This window comes from Apis mellifera, linkage group LG9 (genome assembly GCF_003254395.2).
Source record: "Apis mellifera strain DH4 linkage group LG9, Amel_HAv3.1, whole genome shotgun sequence".
Taxonomy (NCBI): domain Eukaryota; kingdom Metazoa; phylum Arthropoda; class Insecta; order Hymenoptera; family Apidae; genus Apis; species Apis mellifera.
In genome coordinates this window covers 5,637,303-5,660,725 of record NC_037646.1, presented here as the reverse complement: position 1 = coordinate 5,660,725, position 23,423 = coordinate 5,637,303, and the positions used below count along the sequence as shown (strand labels likewise).

Genomic DNA, 23,423 nt, shown 5'->3' with positions numbered 1-23,423 from the left:
TGCAGATTTCATTTTGATTAAACGAATAATAAACCCGGGGAGGGAATTTATTTACGAAGGAATTTTATTGCCATTTTTTTTTTGAGAAAAAAAGAACGATGCGATATTATATCTTTTTTTTTTTTTACAGATCGTAATAGAGAAATTTACAACCCGCGTTCACTGCTAGTTCCATTCCCCAAAATGGAACGCGAAACAATGGATTTAACGGTAATCTCGTGTTATGTAAATTATATATCTCACGCACACGGGTCGTTATCCCGAATCCAATTGAATCGTTTAACAGTTTTGCCCCCGAAGTACGATTCGTCCAAATGTTTGTTCAAACATAGTTTTGTCTAATTTCGCACAATTGTGCCCGAGACACGATTAAAACAAGCTTTCTGCCGAGTTGAATTAATCCGCTTCCTGTTTTTTCCATAGAACACCAACTATTTCTCGTTTCAATTAAACAATATATATGTATACATATATATGTTTAATTTCAATCAAAATGAAATTCACACTTTTCTTGATTAATATAAATTTTATATACGCAATTTTTATGTGTCTCTTTTAATTAAAAAAAAATTTCCATTTCAAGAATTGATGCAACAAAATATCATCGAGTGAAGCAAGAAATCTTTTTCAAAAAAAATATTCAATCCAACGAATAATAAACAATCACCACGGAGGAATAAAGTCAGAATAAAGTCCTTTCATCGAAAGAAGAGGAGGAGGAGGAGGAGGAGGAGGAGGAGGAGGCAAGTGATGGACAGTTAATTAGAGAGTTTACCATCGAGCCAAGACAGACATCTTTCCTTAGGAAACACTGTCTTCGTGTTTTTCAGAAACTGTCCAACGATAATTTCTCGATCCATTCTTCCCTTTTAGAATCAATCAATTGCTCGAGAATATAATTTTATTTATTTATTACACCATGTCATGTCGACTGATCCTATTTTTCGAAATATTCACAGTTCTTTATTATTTTTTTTGGGAGAGGAAGGAGAAAGATCGAGAGACACAACAGATTAACCTAGGAGTTTACGCGAGAATGGATGCGTTCAATCGGCTAAGAGAGCATCCAGGTTGAAATCTGCATAATCAAGGTCCTCGGAGGGAGGGTACATCCTGTGTCCAGACTCGGCAATCTCCGTGGATTAAACACGGAGTTCTTAGCACGGTCCATCGTGCGCAACACACTGCCTCGAAGGGAATTGGAAAACTACTTGAGAATTTACAATTAGTTTGATGGAAGGGTGGTTGGATGGTGCAACAAGTACTTGAATCTCTTCCTCTGTCAATTCTAACTTTTCCTTCGAAAATCTAATTCATCTTCTTTTCTAATTCTGTTTTTAGATATAATTGTTGATCGAAAGATGATATTCTGAATTCTATTATTTTTTAAATAATTAATTATTCATAACATGCTGTTTAATATTTCATAATGAAACAAGGAATATTCGAAAGAAAATTATTTTTAGTTCAATATCATTTAAACACGTTGAAAATTCGCCGTTCACGGATGAAAGATTTTCAAGAAGGAATACATCGCGCGACAAAAAGTTGAATTAAAAAAAAAATCAATTTTCTATCGAATACTTTTAAAGCAACGCTCGAATCGATCCATCCCTTTCAATGTAAAATCAATTCAATTCCCGGCGAATTCGCGCCGAAAACGCGAATTTCATAATAACAAAACAAAAAGCACGGATCGCCGATAATTAAACGGCAGTCGCAGTTATCAACTATTCCAAACACGGTGCAACGATTTTATATATATATATATATATGTATATATATTAAAAAAAAAAAAAAGAAACGAACGATATAAACTGTTCCAAAGAAGAAAATTCAATTTTCGCGAGAGCCGCGAAACGTTCCGAGCGAAAATACCGTTTCCTCTCTCTCGATTTTTGGCTCGATTTTTGATTAAATATATACCGCTGTTTTCGAAAACAGCCGCTTGTTTCCACCGCAAAAACGGTTGAAAGAGAGGAAGAGATGGTGGAAGAGGGGAGAGAGGTAAACGGTTCGATGGATTTACTAATTAAAAATGGAAATTAAAAGACTCGAGGGGAGCAGCAGGAAGACCTGGCTGGCTCACGAAAATTGTGGAACTTATTGTTGTCCCCGGCTGCGTAAACTTTTCGACTTGGCAACGTAAATAAAAAAAAAAACACTCCCTTTAAACCCGATGTATATTTCTCTCATATCCCTCCCTATTCTCTTTCTTTGCATAGGTTTTAATCAACCTATTTTCCCTTAGCAGAAAGATTTTCCACGGACAAGATCCTCTATCAACAGAAAAAAGATATTTCCTTCAAACTGTATGGCAAATCTAGTGTCAGGATTGAATCGAAGAAAATTAAATTCAGAAGAAATCCTATATATTCATAATTATACTATAACTTCGCTCATTTGAAAAAGAAAAAAAAAAAGACAGGTCCACGCCCAATTAACCTTAAATCCTCGCCCTCCCCTCCCTACAATGGCATCTCTTCACCAGCTGACTCGCCACGTCTGATTGAACAACGCGGGATCCAATTAACCATCGGCCAATTTCATTCTTCCACGATATTAACCCTTTCAACCGTTAAAAATACACCGAGGAAAAATACGATTGCACGTCGAGACCCGATCGAGCCAACTCGATCGATCGAACACACACATATATATATATATTTATTTATTTATTTATTTTTAGAACTTCGATTCGATCGAAGGGAAGGGCGAGACGTTATTTTCGTGATAACCCGCGAGCGCGGATCGATGGTTTAAAGGCCGCCATTATTGGTCGTCGTGCCGGCGCGGATCCATTGTTTATGGTGCATTTAGCGGATAAACAGCGAATTGAAGCAAATACGATGGGTGGCTGTGGCCGTGGTGGGGGGATCGATCGGTTATAGGGGGAGGAGGGTTGGGTGGTAGCGTGGCGCGTTATTGCCACGTCACGAAATCGTGGTGTATAGTAAATGCCATGCATGTTTAATCAGTCAGAATTATGGCTCGTCATGTAGCAGTTTTAACGGATCATCTCGTCGCTACGCGATCGCTACCCATCCCGTTTTATTATTGTCTCTTCCCCCTCCCCCCTCTCTTCGTTTCATTTTTCAGGGAAATAGAGAGAGAGAGAGAGGGGGAAAAAAAAGAGGATGGTTAACGATCGAGCGAGGTTGTCGTTTTGAAAACCGAACTGAATGACAGAAAAGTGTCATAAAAAATGTGTCCGTGCGTGGCGCGCGTGTTTTATGGGTGATTAATCGGAAACGATCGCTGTCCGGGTAATTAGTTTTCGAGCGTCGTTGATGGAGCGATATATAAAGTGGCGATATGAGAGCGCGATTCCACGCTCGTTTTAACCAAACCCTCCCCTCCCCTCTCCTCTCCCTCCTCTGCTATCCAAAGGATGGCGACGACCGGATATGGATACCTTTTGGAAAAAATTGTACGTCGATTCGAAACGAGATTCGATCCTTCGTTGCACGGAGGGAGAAAGAAATGTTGAGAATTTTTTAATCCTTTAAGGATTAAAAGGTTAATTGATTCTTGACACTTGGTAAGGATTTGATGAACAGTTATGTACAGTCTGAAAATGGACCGATTATTTGAAGTTTTGATCTACCCTTATCTGTATTTAACCGTGGATTTAATCGTGGAAGGATATTTCAATTTTTCCCCCCCTCTTAATTTTAACGTACGTATGTGTGTGTGTGTGTGTGTGTTAAAGGAAAGAGGAAATTACACAGGTTATAGACAGTCGGGAGCCGCGAACTGGCGAACGAAGCGGGGAAACAGAGTTTCAACAGTCGATATTTCCGCGGCCATGTTTTCCTTCGGACTTATTAATTCGCGAATTCGACCGCAGTTTGCCCGGCTTGGGCTTTTAATCTTTGTCCAATTAATTATTAAATCTGCCCCCTAATTAAAGACTCGAAACACAAACGTCCCTCGCGTTTTCCGCGACCAGAAGAAAGTAATTTAACACGCTTCCCATATTATTCCCCCTCTCTCTCTTCCTTACTTTTAAACGTATCTTCTTTTTCTTATATTTTGGATAATATTTTGTTTTCGATGGAAACGTGAATGAAAAGCTTCGTGAAAAAAAAAAATTGATCAATCTAAAATTATTCTTCTTAAAATTTTTATACAGAGATGGATCCGCGAATGTTTAATTAACCCAAGAACACTCTGTGTAAAGGTGAAGTTTGGAATCGAGTTTCAAGAAGCCGTCGTACGTTTCAGAAATTCAGAAATATATATATATATTTCCACGTGAGAATTTTGATTCAGACCACAACTCTCTACAACATTTCTTAATATATAAAAATTAACGGAGCGTGAAATAAATATCTTGCGTTTCTTTCTGAAATTCTGAAACACTCGTTAAAAAAAGATCGAAGTTCGCTTCATTTTTCACTCTACTTTCCATTAAAAATTCTATTAAAATTCTCCCTTGGTTATTAATTCATCGTTGAATAAATAATATCGAAGAGTTGAAATAAAAATATATATTCGTTCGTCACAATTTATAAATCTCGTCTCTCTGCAATGACATCTAGGATGAGCTCCCCTGCCAGAGATCAAGACAAAATACCCCTTTTCCCGGAATTATATTAAGGGAATTAAGCGTTGATGATTCGTTCATACGGACAGGGATAATTTTTTCCTACCCCTTCTTTTTTTTTTTTTTTTTCTTTTTCCGTTCAATCTGGGATAACACCTAATGGAGAACATTAATAATTGCCACGTGTTTCGAAAGCGGATTTGCTTGGTAATACGACGCGCAACTGTGGATACGATCGAATACGTTCGAAATTTCGTCATTCATCCGTCTGGAATATACCTGTTCGAAATAATTTCTAATAAATTCTACGATCTATTTCTTTATCATTATTTTTTTAATCGATACTTGTCTCCCTTTACCCTTTTGTTACTTATTTTTCAACTATTCGAAAAGCTGTTCAAATTAAAATGAAATATATTAATTACTATTGAAATGGAAGAAAAAAAAATTTTTGAATTCCATCTCTTCTTCACTTTGTTTCCTAATTTTTGTTTTCTCTGGCTAATAAACAATTTCGAGGAGACACTCGAATTTATCTAATTAATTATTATTATTAAAAAAAAAAGGAAAAAAAGAAAGAAAAAAAAAAACAAAGTGAATTTATACAAAAGTAATAATTCCTTTGTACTTTGATATTTTCTGTTTGAATTTGATATGTTGGCGATAAAATTTCCACTTACAATTAGAGCATCCACTCGAATCAATTATTACGATACTTTAGCCCTCCCCTCCCCATCCACCCCTCCCCTCGAATGTAAAAAGCGGAATTTCTCCCTCACGAGAGAAGGATCCCGATTTATATTTTTTTAACGAGCAAAAGCAGCTACGAGTGGCAACTCATCGTTGAAATATATAACGATCATCGATGTATTTTCACCCCTCGAACGCAGGGGTTGCTAAGTGTTCGAGGGCACAAACGTTTCGTCTTAATGCCTGCGCAGAAAGAATATTTATTATCGGACGAAAATCAAACAGAATTGATGTGACTCTTTCCCAATTTCCAAACTCTTTTCGTAAATTTTTTTAAATTATTTATTATTATTATTATTTAAGAGAAACGCGACACGAGAATGGCAAATATTTTATACATTTTGATATTACAATTATTTTTATCCAAAACGTAACATTTCCAAAAAGATATTCTATCACTGTCATAAAAAAAAAAAGGTGACGATCTTTTTTATATTCGAAAAAGAAATTCGTGGTTTGAAAAAATATCAAGAAAATAAATCGATCAAATCTTCTTTCTTTTCACACAATTATAAATAAAAAGATATTAACAAAAAATGTACCTTAAAGCAAAAAAGAAAAAAAAAAAGGCTAATAAATTGTATGTTTGGAAACATGTGATTTTCCTTTTTGTATGAGAACCGTGCGACGCGTGATCGACGCGAAATATCCATCTCGTGAAAAACGAGTCGAAAGCATTTTAACGAAAGCAGGAAATATTGGATCCGGAAGGAAGACGAATAGCAATCTTCTTTCGGGACATTTGAGCATTCTGGGTGTAAGGATAGGAGCTCGAGGAGGAAAGCAAAGGAGAAGGGAAGGAGGGAAGGCGAGGAAAGAAAGGGTTGGAAAGTTTTCCAAAGCTGGTCGAATTTTTACAAGCGAATCCGGTTAATCCGGCGCGCACGATCCATCAACAGAAAAATAAAAATTTTGGTCGAACCGCGAAGAAAACCGAAGAGGAAATTTTTACGAGGGACGCGTGAAAGTTGGATGAAAAGTAGAATTGCAAAGTGTTTGAAATTTTGAATAAACAGAAATAATGGAAAAAAGAACTAATTAAACTTAATTTTAAAAATGAACTTTTCTCGAAAAGTATCTGTGTTTTGAGATTATGATCGATCGAATTCGAATTCTGAAATCATTGACTTGTACTACTAGCGTTCTTGAAAAAAAAAAAAGGAATTCTTTTCTTGTTCAATTTTCAAAGGTTTTTTCTTTTACTTACATATCCGTCTCATATATTATACACGGATTTATTATGCCCGGAAGATGTGTCTCTTAATCAAGGATAGTGCATGTGGTTTATGCAAGACACGGTTTCTACCACTTTCTTCGGGAATTCGGGGACATGATTGAGTAACCGTTCTCGTGAAATTTACATAGAACGAAGATTCAGAAGATCTTTGTCGTCTCCAAGTATGAATAAAATAAAATAAAAAAAAAAAGAATCTAATAAATCTAACCGATATCATTTAATAAATACGAAAAATTTTGTTTTAAGAACTCAACAAATTCAAAATACTTGTTATCTCTACTTGTGAGCGATTACAAAAATTCCAAATGTAAAAGCATTCGAGAAATAATATAAATCGAAATGAATAATACAAAATTTTAAAGTCCTATCCGAGTTTCTTCGAAAGCGAGACAACGTTTTCGAGCGTGATCATCAGCTCGAAACTTATAGAGCTCGTATGGCACGAGAGACCGAAAGTTCACTCTTCCGTCTAAGGATAGCATTTCGAACTGAATTTCTCAACTCATCGACACACGTTCGAATGACGGCAGACAAATGGCGGATAACTGTGCGCCGGAATTCACGATGAAATTCTAATGCGTTGTACTATATTCCCTTTATACATCTTCAGCTTAACTTAACTTAAACCGATTATACAGTTTTCCTGACGAAATTTTGAGAACTTGTTGAGAATTTTCGCGAAAAAGCGGACATTTTTCTAAATTTCGTTGTGAAATTTATTGGAAAATATAATTAGCAAAGATTATTAAAAATGTCATATACGATTAAAATTATTATAATAACATAATTTGCACAGAAATTGATATTAATTTCATTGAAAGCATTTGCACATTTTTAATAATGATTTGCTAATTCTAGTATCAAGATAAATATCATTGAAAATTGTCAATGAATTAAAAAATAAAAAAATAAAAGATTAAAAACTAGAGATACTCTTACCATTTTTACCACGTGTCATTTCTAGTAGATTATTAGGTCAGTGTTGTAAGATACATACCTGAAACAAAAAAAGAAAAGACACGTTAGTTTGAGAGAAAGAAATTTTGAATTTTACTTGAATATTATATGAGAAGAAACAAATTTTATTTGAAAAATTTTCTTTACTTGCAAATTAATATTGATTAGAATATTAAATGATTTTTTTTTTGCTTCTATCCATAGGAAAATAAGAAACTTTATAATTAGCTGCAAAGAAGAAGTTTAGATGTTCAATAATAGAAGAGAATGAATAATACAATGGGAATAAAAGCTTTCAGCTCTTCTGAAGGGACGATTTCAATTAAACGTTTGAAACTTTATTTTTGCGTTCTTAAAACAGAGAAGACGAATCCCTAATTTCAAAAATATTATATAAAATCAAATAACTCAAAAACCACGATATTTTACATCAAAATTCTTCGATTAAAAATAAAAATAAAAATAAAATATCACGAATTTTAATTTTCCATCGATTCTCTGTTTTCTTTTTTTTAAATTTTTTCCTCACGGACAGAGAAACGATAAATATTTCGTAATCCTATTGATCGATCGATCCTTCTCACGCCTTAATCTTCTCGCGAAATATTTAACAAACGAGAAAAAAAAAAGAAAGAAAAATGTTACTGACACACGTTATATATTTTATCAGAAATTCCATTGGAATTACTCTCGAACACGTGCTCGATCGTTTTAACGCTCGTTTGGATTTGCGTAATTAGCAGATCGAATTAAAACAAGAAGATACTCTATATATATATAGAAACATTAAAACTATTTGAGAAAATAAATTATTCCACACAACGATTAAAAAAGAATATATTGAAAGAACAAACCTTGAACTGTTCTTGCCAACCTCGATTTTTTTATCAAATTCCATTCTAATTTAAAAAAATTAACAAACTTTCATTTTTTCCCTTTCTTTCTTTCTTTCTTCAACCTGTTTGAACGCACATTTCGAACATGTTGGAAATCATCAACAGTTTTCCAAGCGACAACGAAGAAGAAAAACTTCCGCCTCGTCATCCGATCATTCGCGAACAAATTCTAAAAGGCTAAAGCCCGGGTAAGGTAATCGATCTCTCGAAGACGGAACTTTTAATTGGTCGGCCAACTGCGACGACGAGGCAGACGGTGCATGGATAACGAGCACACGCGACACAGGGCGTTCAATTGTCTCGCGATACACCAAGAATCTCTCTTTTCATTCCACAGTTGGAACACGGAGTTTCTCTGACGATTCTGATGCGCGCAGTTACTCTCGTCTTTGTGGATCGTTAGATCGGTTTCCGGAACCATGATCGAATTCGAAATTATAGCGAATCGAGCAGAAATTTTGCATTTTATTTCTCACAATTACTCGCTAAAAAAGAATGGTCGAAGGAAAAATTTAAAATTTTGAAAAAATACGACGATTCTATTAAAATTCGAAAGAATATATTTATATCTTTTATTTTTCCCTCATCTATTTATCGATCAGAGATGAGAATAAGAAGACACATTGCAAAGTGTATTCCATTTTTTCTAAATCCCTTTCACTTTTTACCGAGCCATCGATTTACTAATCAGATTTCACATTTTTAATTTCGAAATAATGATTTATTTCCAATATATATGTATATATTTTCCCAACGTACACGCATTTTCACTTTTTCACGAGTCGAAGGTAAAATATTTTATTTGGAAGGGAAGGGATTGTTGTTGAGGAAAATGTAAAAATTCCTAGGAAACTCGAAATTTTAAACTGGATACAAGAAATAGAGCGTGGGACGGTGAGTACACCGAAAGTTCATAACTCGATATTCCTTTAAGGCGATACTCGAAAGGAGGAGGCGTGGAAACGCGAGGTGCAACGTTAGATAGAAGTTGAAACGTTCGAATAAATCGTATGTAAATTCGTACGACACGGGTCCAAACCGTGATATTACAATTTTTGAAAATTTCTCGCTTCGATTAACTCGTTCGAATATCTTACCTCGCGACGAGAAGTAATACAAAAAAATGTATGTAACATATTCTTAAAAAATATAACGATATATTAAGTGATCAATTGAGAAGGATCGAAGAAAATGGAGGAAAATAATTCGTTATTCGCGATTTCGATCGATCGATACAGAGAGAGAACACGGTGTTAAATAATTACTAAATAAACTTTGTTCTGTAAATTAATTTACAGATCCATAATTAACTGGGAAATTTTAATCAACGGATGATATGAAAATTAAAACGCTCATCCAATTAAATTACACATCAAAAGTTGAATAAAAGTTAATTTAAAATTTTAATCAGCATCGGGAATTAAAATATTAACGTTACATATATTCTTGATTGTTGTTAACACGAAACGCGCGATGCTTTTTTACGTAACCTTAAGAAATATCATGAGGAGGGTGGTGCAACCGAGTGTAAATTACCGCAAGCAAGCAAGCAAGCAAGGAGTATATAAAAGAAATGAAGGACGTGTAATTAAAATATCCCATCGCGAATACCGTGACGACGGTACGAATGAAGAAAAAGAAAAAAAAAAAAAAAAAAAAAAAAAGAAAGAAGAAAAAATGGAATAATTTTCACCTTCAGATTATTCATTCAGATATTCGATTCCAATTAAATAACCCGTTCCGCTTGTAACAATTTTTTTTTCTTTCTCTCTCTTTCTTCTTTTTACATTCTTCACGAGTCTCAATTTCCATCGTAGACGCGATAAACGATTTCAAATATCACCGTCTATCACCACCGTTTTCATTATCGAAATAATACACCCTGTTTCGATGTACTACGTGTAATAATAAGTGTATATTACGCGCAAACTAAATTTTCGAGGGCATCGAAATTTCATTGGACCGAATATTTAATAAAATAATAACGAAATCGAAAATCCGGTTTTATTTTACGATTAATTTACAAACATATTGAATTACGTTCAAAATATCAAAATATCGAGATATAGTTCCAAATGTACGTGATGATATTGGATTTGCGAATTAATTTGCTAGCTTGAAGGGTATTAAAATTTTATTCATCCAATCGCGAACAAATTGAATTGTAGATCATCTAAAAAAAAAATTTTTCTACTTTTATAGAAGAAGAAAAAAATATATGAAATTTCTCTTTTCTTTTCTCTCTCTTTTTTTAAAAAAATGATATTTGAAAAAAAGAAACTGTATTCATCGAGTTAGGAATCATTTCCTTCGCGCTATTTGTTATAACGAAATAAATAACACCGGTTTTGCTTCTCAAAGCTTGCGAGGATAAATTACATTACATCTTTTGATACTTTTGATGTCCTCTTCAAAATCTTTTTACTCCATCTCGGGTAAGAAAGCTCGAGACGTATAACATAGAAGAAAGTATATACATATATATAAAAAGGAGAGAAAAAGAAAAACAGAAATATTCGAATAATATTTCAAATATATAAACTCGAAATCTGAGATCGTTTCAAATATATTTATTTATGTTCTACGATTAAAAAAGAATAAAACACCTAAAATCTATCTATCCAAATATTATCATCATCCTAGATGAACACAACGAAAGGAAAAATAGCGAGAAATTTTATGCACCAACCTCCCCCCTTCAACCACACTTCCACATCAATGAACAGCGAACCATCATCGATAAAGAGGACTATGCCATCCCCTCTAACCGGGTATAATGAACGGAATTCGCGGAGAATTACAAAACACGAAACGTTCTGCCCTTCACCAAACCATCCAAATGTCTGTAAACTAATTTCACCAATTGGATATATCGAGGAGAATTCAAATTTCAACAACGAGTGGTAACCGGGACGATCTCGAAGGTGGTTGATGAACGCCTCCCCCTCTCGAGAGGTGGAGGATGCAAGGAACACGCCAAGTGTTACTGACAGCCCGCCGACAATTTAGTCGATCAAACTGGCCAGTGGAAAAGGTGAGGAGGTTGCTGATGTTGACTGGCTGGTTTCGCTTCTACCTCGCTCGAAACGAGCGAATCTCTTGGGATCTTTCCTTTTTTTTTTATATCTTTTATTCCCATTTGATACAATTTTCATTGTAAATTTTTATCCATTTTAATATTTATATTATTCATTTCTTTACAAATAATTTCGAAATGGAATCATATTTAATGTTATATAAAATATTTAGAAAAGATTGCTGATGTTGACTGGCTGGTTTCGCTTCTGCGAGTAATTTTTTACAATTTTCATTGTAAATTTTTATCCATTTCACACTATTCATTTCTTTGCGTTTACAAATAATTTCAAAATGGAATCATATTCAATGTTATATAAAATATTTAGAAAAGGTGAGGAGATTGCTGATGTTGACTGGCTGGTTTCGCTTCTGCGAGTAATTTTTTACAATTTTCATTATAAATTTTTATCCATTTTAATATTTACACTATTCATTCATTATATAAAATATTTAGAAAAGAGTTTTCCACACGTGCAACAATAATCTTTCTATTATAAATAAATTTATCAAGGTATTATTTCTTCTCACGTGTAATTTTGATAATTGATAACGCTTGAGCATTACATTTTCGATAATGCGAAACGATCATCCCTTGCGAACTATCATCGTATTCCGTACAACCGATACATTGTTACTTACTTTCTGCGTACAGGATATACAGCGCGGCGTCTAATCAACGGGTACTTCATCCCTGCGGCGAACGAAGTTAGCAGGCGGCGAGCAAGATGCAGCGGGCAACAAGCTCAAGGAACAGTTGCTGCTCGCAACCCACCCCAGCCATCTAATTTAATCGGCCGTTCAATTGGCCGACCCGCGTTTTCCCACTTCCGGGATGTTCCGCCAGGGATAAATGTAACGCCAGGGGAAAATTGCAGATCGAGATCATCATCAGCTTCCCTTTCCCTTTAAGATCGTCAGATTAGAGTTGGACGATCGAGGGTTAATTTAATTTGTCGAGGAGGAGTCAGTTTTTCGTTTCAACTAAGTGAAAAAAAAAAAAGGTTTATAGAAAAATTGTTGTGCAACACGCACAACATTTGAAATTGAAAATTAACGATTCGAAACTTTCGCAAAAACTTGCTTCCCTTACATCATGAAAGTTGAAGAATCCAACTATCTACGCAATAATACCGGTTTCTTTTAAACCACTGCCGAGTAACCCGCTTAACATTCACGTATCACGGAGCCAGGCCCCACTCTCAATAACGGCCATCAATTCCTTTTTCTACCGGCGATCACCGACGGTCTAATATCAAAGTGAAATTACAGTCGCTCGCCAATCACCGAGTATCTGTTTCCTTCTTTTTCCTGCACACGCGTCGCGATACGTGTTGGAGAAAGAAAGAAAGAAAGAAAAAAAATAAGCAAGAAGCCGTACAGTCCCGGGTAATTGGCCATCCGTCCGTATAGATGCACGCGAAAGATCGCATGGTCTTCCTTAGGATGAAATTGAGTTAACGAACGCGGTTACGGTTTCCTGGAATTGCTTCGAATCCATTGAAATAAGCGTATCCGCAATCTTCCCAAGTAACCAAGTATGCTCAAGTATGCTTGGTCTTTGGGGGAATGGTTAAAATCTCTCTCGGGGGAAAAAAACTGGAAATTTCTCCCTTCTTCAAATTAAAATATCGACGAATCGATTAATATAAAATTGATCTATGAACGATTTTCTGACAAGTAAGAGCTCGAACTAAGGAAAATTTAGAAATTTTCTAGCCGTTTCTAGATTGAAGGTTCGAGAAAGATTCGAGTTAAAGGAAAATAATTCTCGAATACCTTTCTTCATCTAAGAAGATAGAATAAATATTGTTTGAAATATCGTTGTTAATAAATTGATACAAGATCATTTTGGAAAACTATAGATTCAGCGACAGAGAGAGGAAGAAAAAGGAAGAAGACACGAATCGAATCCAAAGCTTCTTGGAAACGCGATCCTAGAGAGATCTCTAAGCTATGTAGCTACAATTAAGAAACAAAGTAAACGAATTTTTCAAACCTTTCTGCAACGAGCTTCAATTTACCTCCTCATCAATCTTTCAACGAACCTCACACAACCTTTCCTTTCCTTAGAAAGGATCTTAATGAATCCTTTAAACTTCCCGAACTCCGTCGCGCCATCTAGCGTGATTAAACGTGATAGATGAGAAAAATCTCGACCAACTTATCCCGCGCAAAAAAAAATAAAACGAAACAAAAATTAAAATAAAAACTATTTCCAACTTCAATATTCAACCCATTACTTCAACGTCCAATTTACAATCCCTCTTATTCCCTATCTCGCAAGACCGCTGGAAAACTAAAGAGAAGATCACAACGAACGTTAAGTAAAGTTCCATCACAACTTCGCTGTAAAAAGTAATAAAAATCTAATCCATTTTTTTTTCTCTTTTTCACATCAGTAATAATCGAAGATACATTTATACCCAAGAAAGAAGAATTATCTAAAGATCGTGCGATTCTTTGGATTCAAAATAAAATTCCTCCTCGCATTTTCTAAAAATCAGAATTCGTGAGACAGTTCCATCCATTGCGAATAACACAAATTTCAATATCTCCCCACTCGAGAAAACGACAATCGAGATTAAAAAAAATAAAAAATGATCTCGGTTGAATCATCGATCATCGACGTGGCGCAACTCTTGCACGCTCTCCCACGTGGCAGGTGAGATTATTGTACGTGGCTTTTACCATTCACCGAGGTAGGCAGGGGAGGGCTCGAGGGACGGATGCGAAAACGGTGGAAGGCCGCTCGCTCCATTTACGAGGCGTGCACGAGCCAGCGATTAAGCCGGATCGGAGGTGAAAAGGGGATATCTTGGAATAACGAAATCGCCTTTTTGTCTCGGGGATACGAAAGGAACGTCGAAAGGAATTCGATAGAATGATTTCTTTTTTTTTTTTTCGAAGAGCGTGACAAGCCGATTCGTGATCAAATCCACGATTAAACCAAGTTATAGCGTTTCTTAATTTTGAGATGAGCGAGTCTAAACGACGATGAATTTGAAAATTTGTCGAGATGTTGAAGATATGTTAAAATTCTGTACAATAATTTTTTGAATCAGATTTTCGTGAGTTGATAAAATTGAAAATCAACGAGACTGAGAAAACGTGTTCAACAATTCAAAATCTGAATTTTGAAAAAAAGAAAAGAAGAAAGAAAAAGTTGCGAGTAAATTTAATAAATCTTTGGAAGAACTTGAGAGATTCACGAATGTAATGCAGTAGAGAGAAAAAGAAAAAGAAAAAAGATTTTAGAAATTCCAGAGCCTCAAAAGTTCCAGCACACGCAGAACAGAAACTCAACTCCTGTAACGAAACAAACTACCCTCCGCCACAACTCTCCACAAAGGAATCTCGACACATTCTTCCATCCCCAACATCCCCAACAATCTCCACAATCATTAATTCCTCATCAAGAATCGATAAAAGACAATCATTGAACCTAATTTTAATTTAGATCGTTACAAGATCATTTTTAAATAGCTCGTTTAAATATAAAAATCGGAACTCTCAAAATTAGAGTTAGATCCCCTCCCTCTCTCTTTTCAAAATCCACCATACGAATGAATAAGACCGGGCAATGGAAAACAAAAACGATTCTCGCCGAGGGAAAACCGTCCGAGAGGCGTTTAAAAAACGATTAACGAAAAAAGAACGATCGATTAATAAAAATATCCCCGCCAATTACACGAACCGTGAAATCACGCACCACCACGCCACTTGTTTATAATCAAATCGAAAATCAACCTCGTTTCGACGAAACCCTCCCCCTCCCCGTTCGAAACAATCCACCACACCGCCCCTATTTTCCTACGGATTTTCCTCCGTATAATAATTCATCATTCATCATTCCACGCGTTGTATCATCCACGCACGAAATGAATCCGCTCTGGGACTTTTATGAAAAAAGCAACAACGGTGATCCCGTCATTTCGAGGTTTCGAACGAAACGCGGGAAATTTCACGCGACGGAGCGCGCGCCGTTTTGAATTTTAATTCGTTTCCCGCCACTGGAATCCCTCCCTCTCAATTATACTTCTCTCGAGAGGATGCTTCTCCTCTTCATCTCTCTTTCTCTCTCTCGCGTTTCCACGGTTGATTCAAAGGCATCGAGGGTGCGATAACGTTTGCATAATTCAGGGTTTATCAGTGTGGTTAATCAAAGAGGAGGAAGGAAGGAAGGAAGGAAGGAAAGGAAGGAAAGGAAAGGAGAGGAAAGAAGGAGGGAATTATCCGGTCGCTCGATTATCAGGCGGTGATTTAATAAGCGAATTCGATTTATCATGGCAGAAACGACGTTAACGCGATTAAGCGGATAATGATGGAAAATTGAGGAAGGGAGGGTGGGGTAAAAATTTGCTTTGGATATTTTTTCGGGAGCTGTCCAAGGAGATCGAGTTCGAATTTTGATTTTATTATTATGTGGCGAGGCTTGTGATCTTGAAATTAATTATAAAGTTACTTTGCTGCACTAACTACACTTCATTTGGTTTATTTTAATCTACGTTGTTCGTTCGTCCCCCCACGAGTTCGATTAACCATTTTCTGTTAGATTTAAAGTACTTGCATGATCTATTTGTGAGAATATGAATGAGATAAATATAAAACGAATGTGGATATCTTCGATACGTAAAATTTACGCATTCAAAGAGTCGAATCGAGGAAAACTTTGTTTCTCTGCACTTTGGAATCACCCTCCAGAAATATTAAGAAAATTATCGATTCACGGAAAGAATAATTCGAACGTCAATTTTCAAACACATTAACTCTTTAACTGCGGGTTTATGATACTAAAATTGTAAACGAGAGACGAGTATATGAATAACATGTTAATTTTTTGAACGTCACTTCGATAATATAATTTAAAATTAGAAACTGACTTATTTTCATTTTATTTTGACCGCTACTCAAAGTATATATTTTCGTGAACTTTCCCTAATATAAGGATAAGCCTTTTACTTCTTCCTGAAGTTCTTCAAGAAAAAGGCGCGTTGAACGAATATAGAGATGAAATTTTCAATGTACGTTTACGCTTTATTATTATACGATACTTTCTTTTATTGTCTGGCATTTTTGATTTTAATAAAATATATTTTTCTTCTTCTTTGTTTACAGTGATTGTGCTAAAAGTACCCGCAGTTAAAGGGTTAAGAAGGGAGGAATGAAGAGAAGGGATCAACACACGAGCAAACGATTCAATTACACCGTGGAATGAACGAGCCACTCTCCTCATTTCATTTGATGGTGAAAAATCAAGGCGGCCAAAATGTTTTCGAAAAAGGAACGAGGAGAAAGGGGAAGAATTGTGAGAAATCTAGATGGAATAATGAAAACGCGGCCCAAAGGAAAATCAAATATAGACGCTCTCTATTAAAAGTCGAACATTAACTGGCTAACGAAGAGTAAAAGGAGAAGAAAATATTATGATCTAGGATTTTTAATCGCCACACGATCGAAAATCCCGCTCCTGTAAAATTATCGATGAAAAGAAAAATCATCGAAACGAAGGAAAAAGGATGTTTCTCAGAATTGTTAAAGAGAAAGAGAGAGGAAAAAAGGATGCGAAGGATGGAATTAATAATTTTTTTACGATTTTTGTTTAATTGCACGCGTACCCGATCGAGAGAAACGTACGATAATGGAGGCACGGGGGAAGGGGCTTGTTATTGATTCGAGGTAACGTTTTTTTCGACATGCACGACAGGAGCATTCGTGTATCGAATGGTAATGTCGTTGACAGACAGTGTATCAAAAAAAAAAAAAAAAAAAAAATTACTGCCTTTGATGAAGAAAGCAGCGATTAAGGGATCCTCGTCTAGCTTATTAACTTTTCGCCAGACAACGCGTGATGCAACGTTTCGAATTCTGTCTAGACGAGTGATATGATTCGTCGATGAAAAGAATTGTGGAAAAAAAAAAAGAAAGATAATGAAAATTTAAAAATTGATCATAAAATCAACAAATTTGGCGCGATAAATTTTAAGTAATGAAAATGAAGAGGAAGGAAGAAGGATGTTTGAAAGAAACACGAGGACAGGTTCGATAAACTAGTAAACCGAGGAAATGTTTAAATTAAATTTGGAGGAGGAGCTTTGGATTCGACGGTGTCAAAAGCGATTAAAAGATTTCAATTGGTGGACAAGGTGAAATCCCATCTCCAATAAAACCTTTCGCGGATGTCTATCGATCTACAAAATAGTCTTTCTAAGGCTCTTTAGACTTTGAGACTGGCTCTCTTCATAAAACGGTGAAAGAATAATGATTGGACGTAATTTCTAAACAGAAGAAAATGATAAATTATTTTTTAAATGTGCGAAAATTACTGATATTTTTTTTTTTGACAATGTATATTTTTTTTGGAATCGCGAATAATTTATAATAATATCGTTCATATATTTATATAAGACGAGTTACCCAAGTTTTCAGAGATCAAATTAGTTTTGGTATTAATGGGAACCGCGAGTAGAACTCTATAAATCTATAGGGGACAAACAATTCGTGTAATTGAAGTGCAACAATTCTCTCTCTCTCTTTCTCTCCAATTACCTATCATTTTTTCCATTCAGATAATACAAGTTTCGGGATTCAATCGGCAAAAGTTCAAATTAACTAAAAATTTCCTTCAATACACAATATTTTATTTCCCTCGACTCTTTTTTGAAACCGAATTGATTGGATCGATCCTAGATCTTTAATCAAATTTCGGGAAAGAAATTTTTAATTTTGATTCACAATTGGAAAGAAAAACTCGCTAATCGAGCTAAGAAAAATCTCCAAAAATATCCAAAGAATCCAAAGACTCCTCCACCTTTGAAAAATTCTTCCACCGGAAAATATTCTGAAAAAGAGAGAAAGAAAAAAAGTCCTACTTCTCTCTCGTCCCAGACGAGAACAAGCTCGGGACACAATCGGAATTTCCTTTCCTTCAAAGCGCGACGCGTGGGAAAACAGCGATCGTAGGGCTGAACAGAGAACAGTTTTAAAGTCCCCGCGGAGGCCCCTCCCCCCCTCCCTCGGTCAAATTTACACCGGCGAAATTTCGGTTATCAAACAGAATCGCGATCTGAAAGCAACAGCGCGCGGTCCGTTCTCCTGTTTACAAATGTCGCATTCTATTATTTCGACTTGGCCACTAAGTAAACTGCGTTCGTTTGCCCGGCTAATCATCGTTTCGAGTTTGTTTTGCGCGCTCAAAGTATCCGGTCCCAATGCGCGCATTACCACCACCCACCCACCATCCACCACCTACCATCATCATCAAGGCCCTGTCGGGGTCGTGGAGCGCCGAAGGGATTATGCCTTTGTTATAAACGCTATACGCTCTACCCTCCTTTCTTCTCTCTCTCTTTTCCTCTCTCCTCCTCCTCCTCCTCCCTCGTAACTCACCACTGGAGCATCCTCTTTCCAGGGGGAGGACTCGTAGGTTCTTTTGTTTTGCTTGGAGAAGATGAGCGGTGTAATAAGGAGGGAGAGATGTACACCTTCCTCGTTCTACTCTAGAAAAGGTAGAGGAATAAAGAGAGGAATATTATTCATGTATTATTTGTAACCGTGAATAATTTTCGATTTTCTTAAATATTTATTCTTTAATGTAGAGTGTCTGTGAAAAAGAATATTTTATGAAAAAATCTAAACCTCTTCCAAGTAATAATTTTCATCCTTCAAAAAAAGAAAGATATAACTTCGAAACGATGGTGAAAACTTCAACACCGGAGAAATAGAAGCCGCCATTTTCTAAACTCGAGACAGGACGCGAGAAAAAGAGGGAGTTTCGGCGGTTATTATTTTTCAATCGACCCTTTGAGCCCATATGAACGCGTGTAAAATATGCAAAAGAGGGTCCCGAAAGAGGGTCCTGTCTCTCCCTAATAATGCAACTATTTATCGCGTTTAATATTTTTAATATTTTCGCGAATCGTCGTGAATAAAAATTCTAGTCCGAAAATTACTATCAAGCGATAATCATATTCTATTTTCGAGTATCTAATGCTTATTTGCTACTAATAACACTCGTGCTCCATTTCTTACGCAATGCTTCGAGGAATATATCGATGTCTATTGCGATTTTGCAACGTTGGTTGCAAATATATATATGATGGAAACGAGAAAGGATTATCGTGATGTAACAGGTTCGATCGATTTTAAGAGAGATTGTTAGAGGAACAAGATCACGCTTGGAATAATAATTACTCGTGATTTAATATACATTACAGAATTGAGAAATATCACGTTTCTAATTATGCATTCGCCTGTTGGACAAGTTTTTGAGGGTACGTTGAGGGAAAGTTGAGACTTGTTCACGAACGAAATTTTTTTCTACGTAATACAACGATTCGAACAACGCCACCACCTTATTTGTAAATACTTTTACAAAGGAGGGAAGAGAAATAAGAATTATTTGGCTTCGCGATTTCGATGATAGATCGATGAGGGGAGAGAGTAGCACGTGCATGGTGGTCAGACGTTAGACGGCGATTATTGCGGTTAACTTCGAACGAGATGGCTCGTGTTTCACTCGTGTTACGCTATCCAATATACTGCACGTGCTAACACGTTCTAATAACCGATACAACGTTCCCAATCGCAAAACCCGTTCGCGTATAAAAAAAAAACTCGTTGCAACAAATCCTTATTATTCTAGTTTTTATTTCGGAACTGTAATAATTTGCACGATAAATTTACACGCTCTTCGAATGATAATCTTGTGTGATAAAATAATTCATCAAGTATTAGGAAGAAGAATATTTTTTTATCCCTCACTTTACCTATCAGCATCGAAAATAATCGAGAAAAATTAATACGCCATGTGTAAAAGGAATATCGTGATAAATTTCCTTCAAAAATTCAAATTGAACGACAAGATTATCATTCAATCGAACGTTTGCAACACGTTATTAATATTAAAGAGGTAAAAGAAGGCGGCAAATTTGAAAATTTCCCCAAATTGCGAAGTAAAAACTAATACACTACGTGTAAAAAGAAATATCGTGATAAATTTCCTTCAAAAATTCAAATTGAACGACAAGATTATCATTCGATCGAACATTTGCAACGCGTAATTAACGAAGGATAACATTAAAGGGATAAAAAACGGCGGCAAATTCGAAAATTTTCCCAAATTGCGAAGTAAAAACTAATATACCACGTGTAAAAGGAAATATCGTGATAAATTTCCTTCAAAAATTCATATTGAACGACAAGATTATCATTCGATCGAACGTTTGCAACGCCTAATTAACGAAGAATAACATTAAAGAGATAAAAAAAGCGGCAAATTTGAAAATTGCGAAGTAAAAACTAATACACCACGTGTAAAAGGAAATATCGTGATAAATTTCCTTTAAAAATTCAAAATGAACGACAAGATTATCATTCGATTGAACGTTTGCAACGCGTAATTAACATTAAAAGGGTAAAAAAAGGCGGCAAATTCGAAAATTTCTCCAAATTGCAAAGTAAAAATTAATATACTATATGTAAAAAAGAATATCGTGATAAATTTCCTTCAAAAATTCAAATTGAACAACAAGATTATCATTCGATCGAACGTTTGGAACGCATAATTAACTAAGGATAACATTAAAGGGGTAAAAGAAGACGGCAAAATTGCAAATTTCTCCAAATTGCGAGGTAAAAACGAGGCGAGTTACACGAGATATTTTATTACGCGATGGATCGTGGTGAAAGTGAAAAGTTGTATCGTTTACCGAGGGACACGTGGGGCGGAAGGAACTCCGTACCTCGCGACCTCGTTCTTAACGGAGATTGTAAACAAAAATACGATCTCGCCACATGCGTCGTTGTAAAATTTAATCCCTTCGAAAATTCCATTCTACGCAATATCTTTTCTCGCCGAAATGAGAGGAATAAAGAATCATATATACGTATAAATATCCGATATACGAAGAATACAATTATTCTCGCGAAGATGGAACGTATCTAAGAAGCATCGAGTCGAATCAGAAGGATACAGGATACGTTAAAAGTATTAGGAAAAAGTTGATTGGACGATAATTTAGTCAGAGTTAAATAATCGTACCTTAAACGGCGTTAATACTCGCACCAGTGAACCACTGCACCACTGTCCCACACCCTCGTTGTCCCGACACACCGCTAATTACCCCGTTTACAAATTGCGTAGTGAATATTTCCGATACTACAAGCCAGAAACACGTTTATCACGTAAACGACACGACTCGACCCGATCGATGGCCGGGGACGTATGCGAGAGCCCGTGCTCTTCCCGATACCAAATCCTCTGTGTATCGCCACGTGACCTGTTGATACGAAACTTTCGCAAAAACTTCGAGCCCAAGGATAAACATTAGTCATCGACGACGTGTCTCCTCGCTACGTTTGATTAATAAATTAAATTTTAGAACAAGATACAATATTCAATCATTTTGCAAAAAGAAAATAAGAAATAAAATTATTAATTATTCCAAGATATTTCGAAATTTTGAAATACAAATTAATTGTACATAATCGAGTTACATTAATTGTTGCAAAACGATTTCTAAATTTTCATTCGAACTCGTCATCAAAGATGATTAAATCGAATGAAAATTCCGTCCACGCGGAAATTTCAATAGAAAGGATACAGGCGACGATAAAAAAAAATGCGATGCATCGTGTCATTCATTTCTCAAACACGAGCGAAAATTACCATCCCTCCATCCCTTCATCTTCGTCCATCACCAGCGCGAAAAACCAGTTCGAAGCACCTCCGCGATGCTCCAAAGTTACAGCCGCCCCCGCTCGATAAAACTCACCCTCGATGTTTACGCCCGGCCTCCTCTCCCTCCATCAACCCCCTAAAATTCATCTTTACAACGATCGACGGGGGAGGAGGGAGGTTGGTCGCGCGGTATTAAAAAGCGCCCCCGCGCAGGTACGTGCAGAGAGGCGAATTGCGGGGGTGTGTGCATCCGCCATTTAACTTTGATGCGCTTATAAAACGCAGTAGGTTCGGGCCCGTGCGTATATAGAGTTTCCAAATTTAATAGTCGTGCGTGTACGCGTGTGTGCGTCGGGCCAGGAATGAGGAATGGCGCACCAAGTATGGCTCTCTCTACCGTAAATACGTTGGCCGGTTGATTATACGGAGGGGAGGAAAGAGAGACAGAGAGAGAGAGAGTTCCTCCCCCTCGAATCGACCTGGCCACCACCCTCCTCGCTTCAATCCACCCCTCGACGATCAAACCACCGCGGTGGCCACGGAGGTTTTATCCTCGTTTCCATCTCGTCCACGTCCACGAGGCGATTCTCTTCACGAGGGAGGCGTTGCCTTCTTTCATCTTCTCCGCTTTCTTTCTTCCGCTTGAGTCGTTGTTCGGATTATTGTGATAGAAAGAGAGAGAGAAAGGATGGATGGTTGTCGTTGCGTGGAGGATTATTTATAGAGAATGGAGGATCCTCCGTTTCTAGGATTCATGTGTGAGTATTTAAAAGATTTTAGATTTTAGATTGGAGATGTGAGAATAATTTTAAACGTTCGAAAGGAAATATTTGATCGATTCGTTTGGAGAAAGAATTTTTAAAAAAGAAGTTCTATCTTATTTAAGAAAAATTCGAAAATTACACGAATCTTGATCCATCCAAGAATTCCTTCAAGACACTTTTCCTCCAATACGAAACGATCAAAGCGATTAATCGGGAAATCGGACCATTATTTCGCACAATAAACGGTAAGAGGAGCCGCGGGTCAACCGATTCCATCGCAGTTAACTCGAGCAATGACGAGAGAGAGAGAGAGGTAGAGAGAAGAGAGAGAGAGAGAGAGGCTCGTGTTTCACGGCGTAGCCTGCAGCATTCATAATCGAGTCGCGGGTTTTTGGAACGCGTATCGTGGTCGTTTGTACGTTCGAGCGCGTCGTTAATCGACTATGTGCAATTATTTACAATATCCTGCAGATTCAATATTAATCAAAGGGCTAACGACTGTCATTCCGTATTC

At 36.4% G+C, this 23,423-nt stretch overlaps 2 protein-coding genes and 1 long non-coding RNA gene across 4 annotated transcripts in view; 1 reads left to right on the top strand and 2 right to left on the bottom strand.

Moving 5' to 3' along the window:
* The window catches only part of LOC411343, a 106,879-nt gene extending 93,413 nt beyond the window's left edge, over window positions 1–13,466 (top strand). The window contains exon 3 of the mRNA XM_026443033.1: window positions 12,120–13,466. Coding sequence (XP_026298818.1) covers window positions 12,120–12,376 — 257 coding nt within the window. The 3' untranslated portion in view covers window positions 12,377–13,466. The remainder of the gene's footprint in view (window positions 1–12,119) is intronic.
* The window catches only part of LOC724356 (RING finger protein 17), a 203,393-nt gene that overhangs the window by 104,561 nt on the left and 75,409 nt on the right, over window positions 1–23,423 (bottom strand). The gene's annotated exons all lie outside the window — the stretch shown is intronic.
* The window catches only part of LOC113219017, a 45,142-nt gene continuing 29,176 nt past the window's right edge, over window positions 7,458–23,423 (bottom strand). Inside the window, exon 3 of the long non-coding RNA XR_003305364.1 lies at window positions 7,458–7,533. This is a non-coding gene — a long non-coding RNA (uncharacterized LOC113219017). The remainder of the gene's footprint in view (window positions 7,534–23,423) is intronic.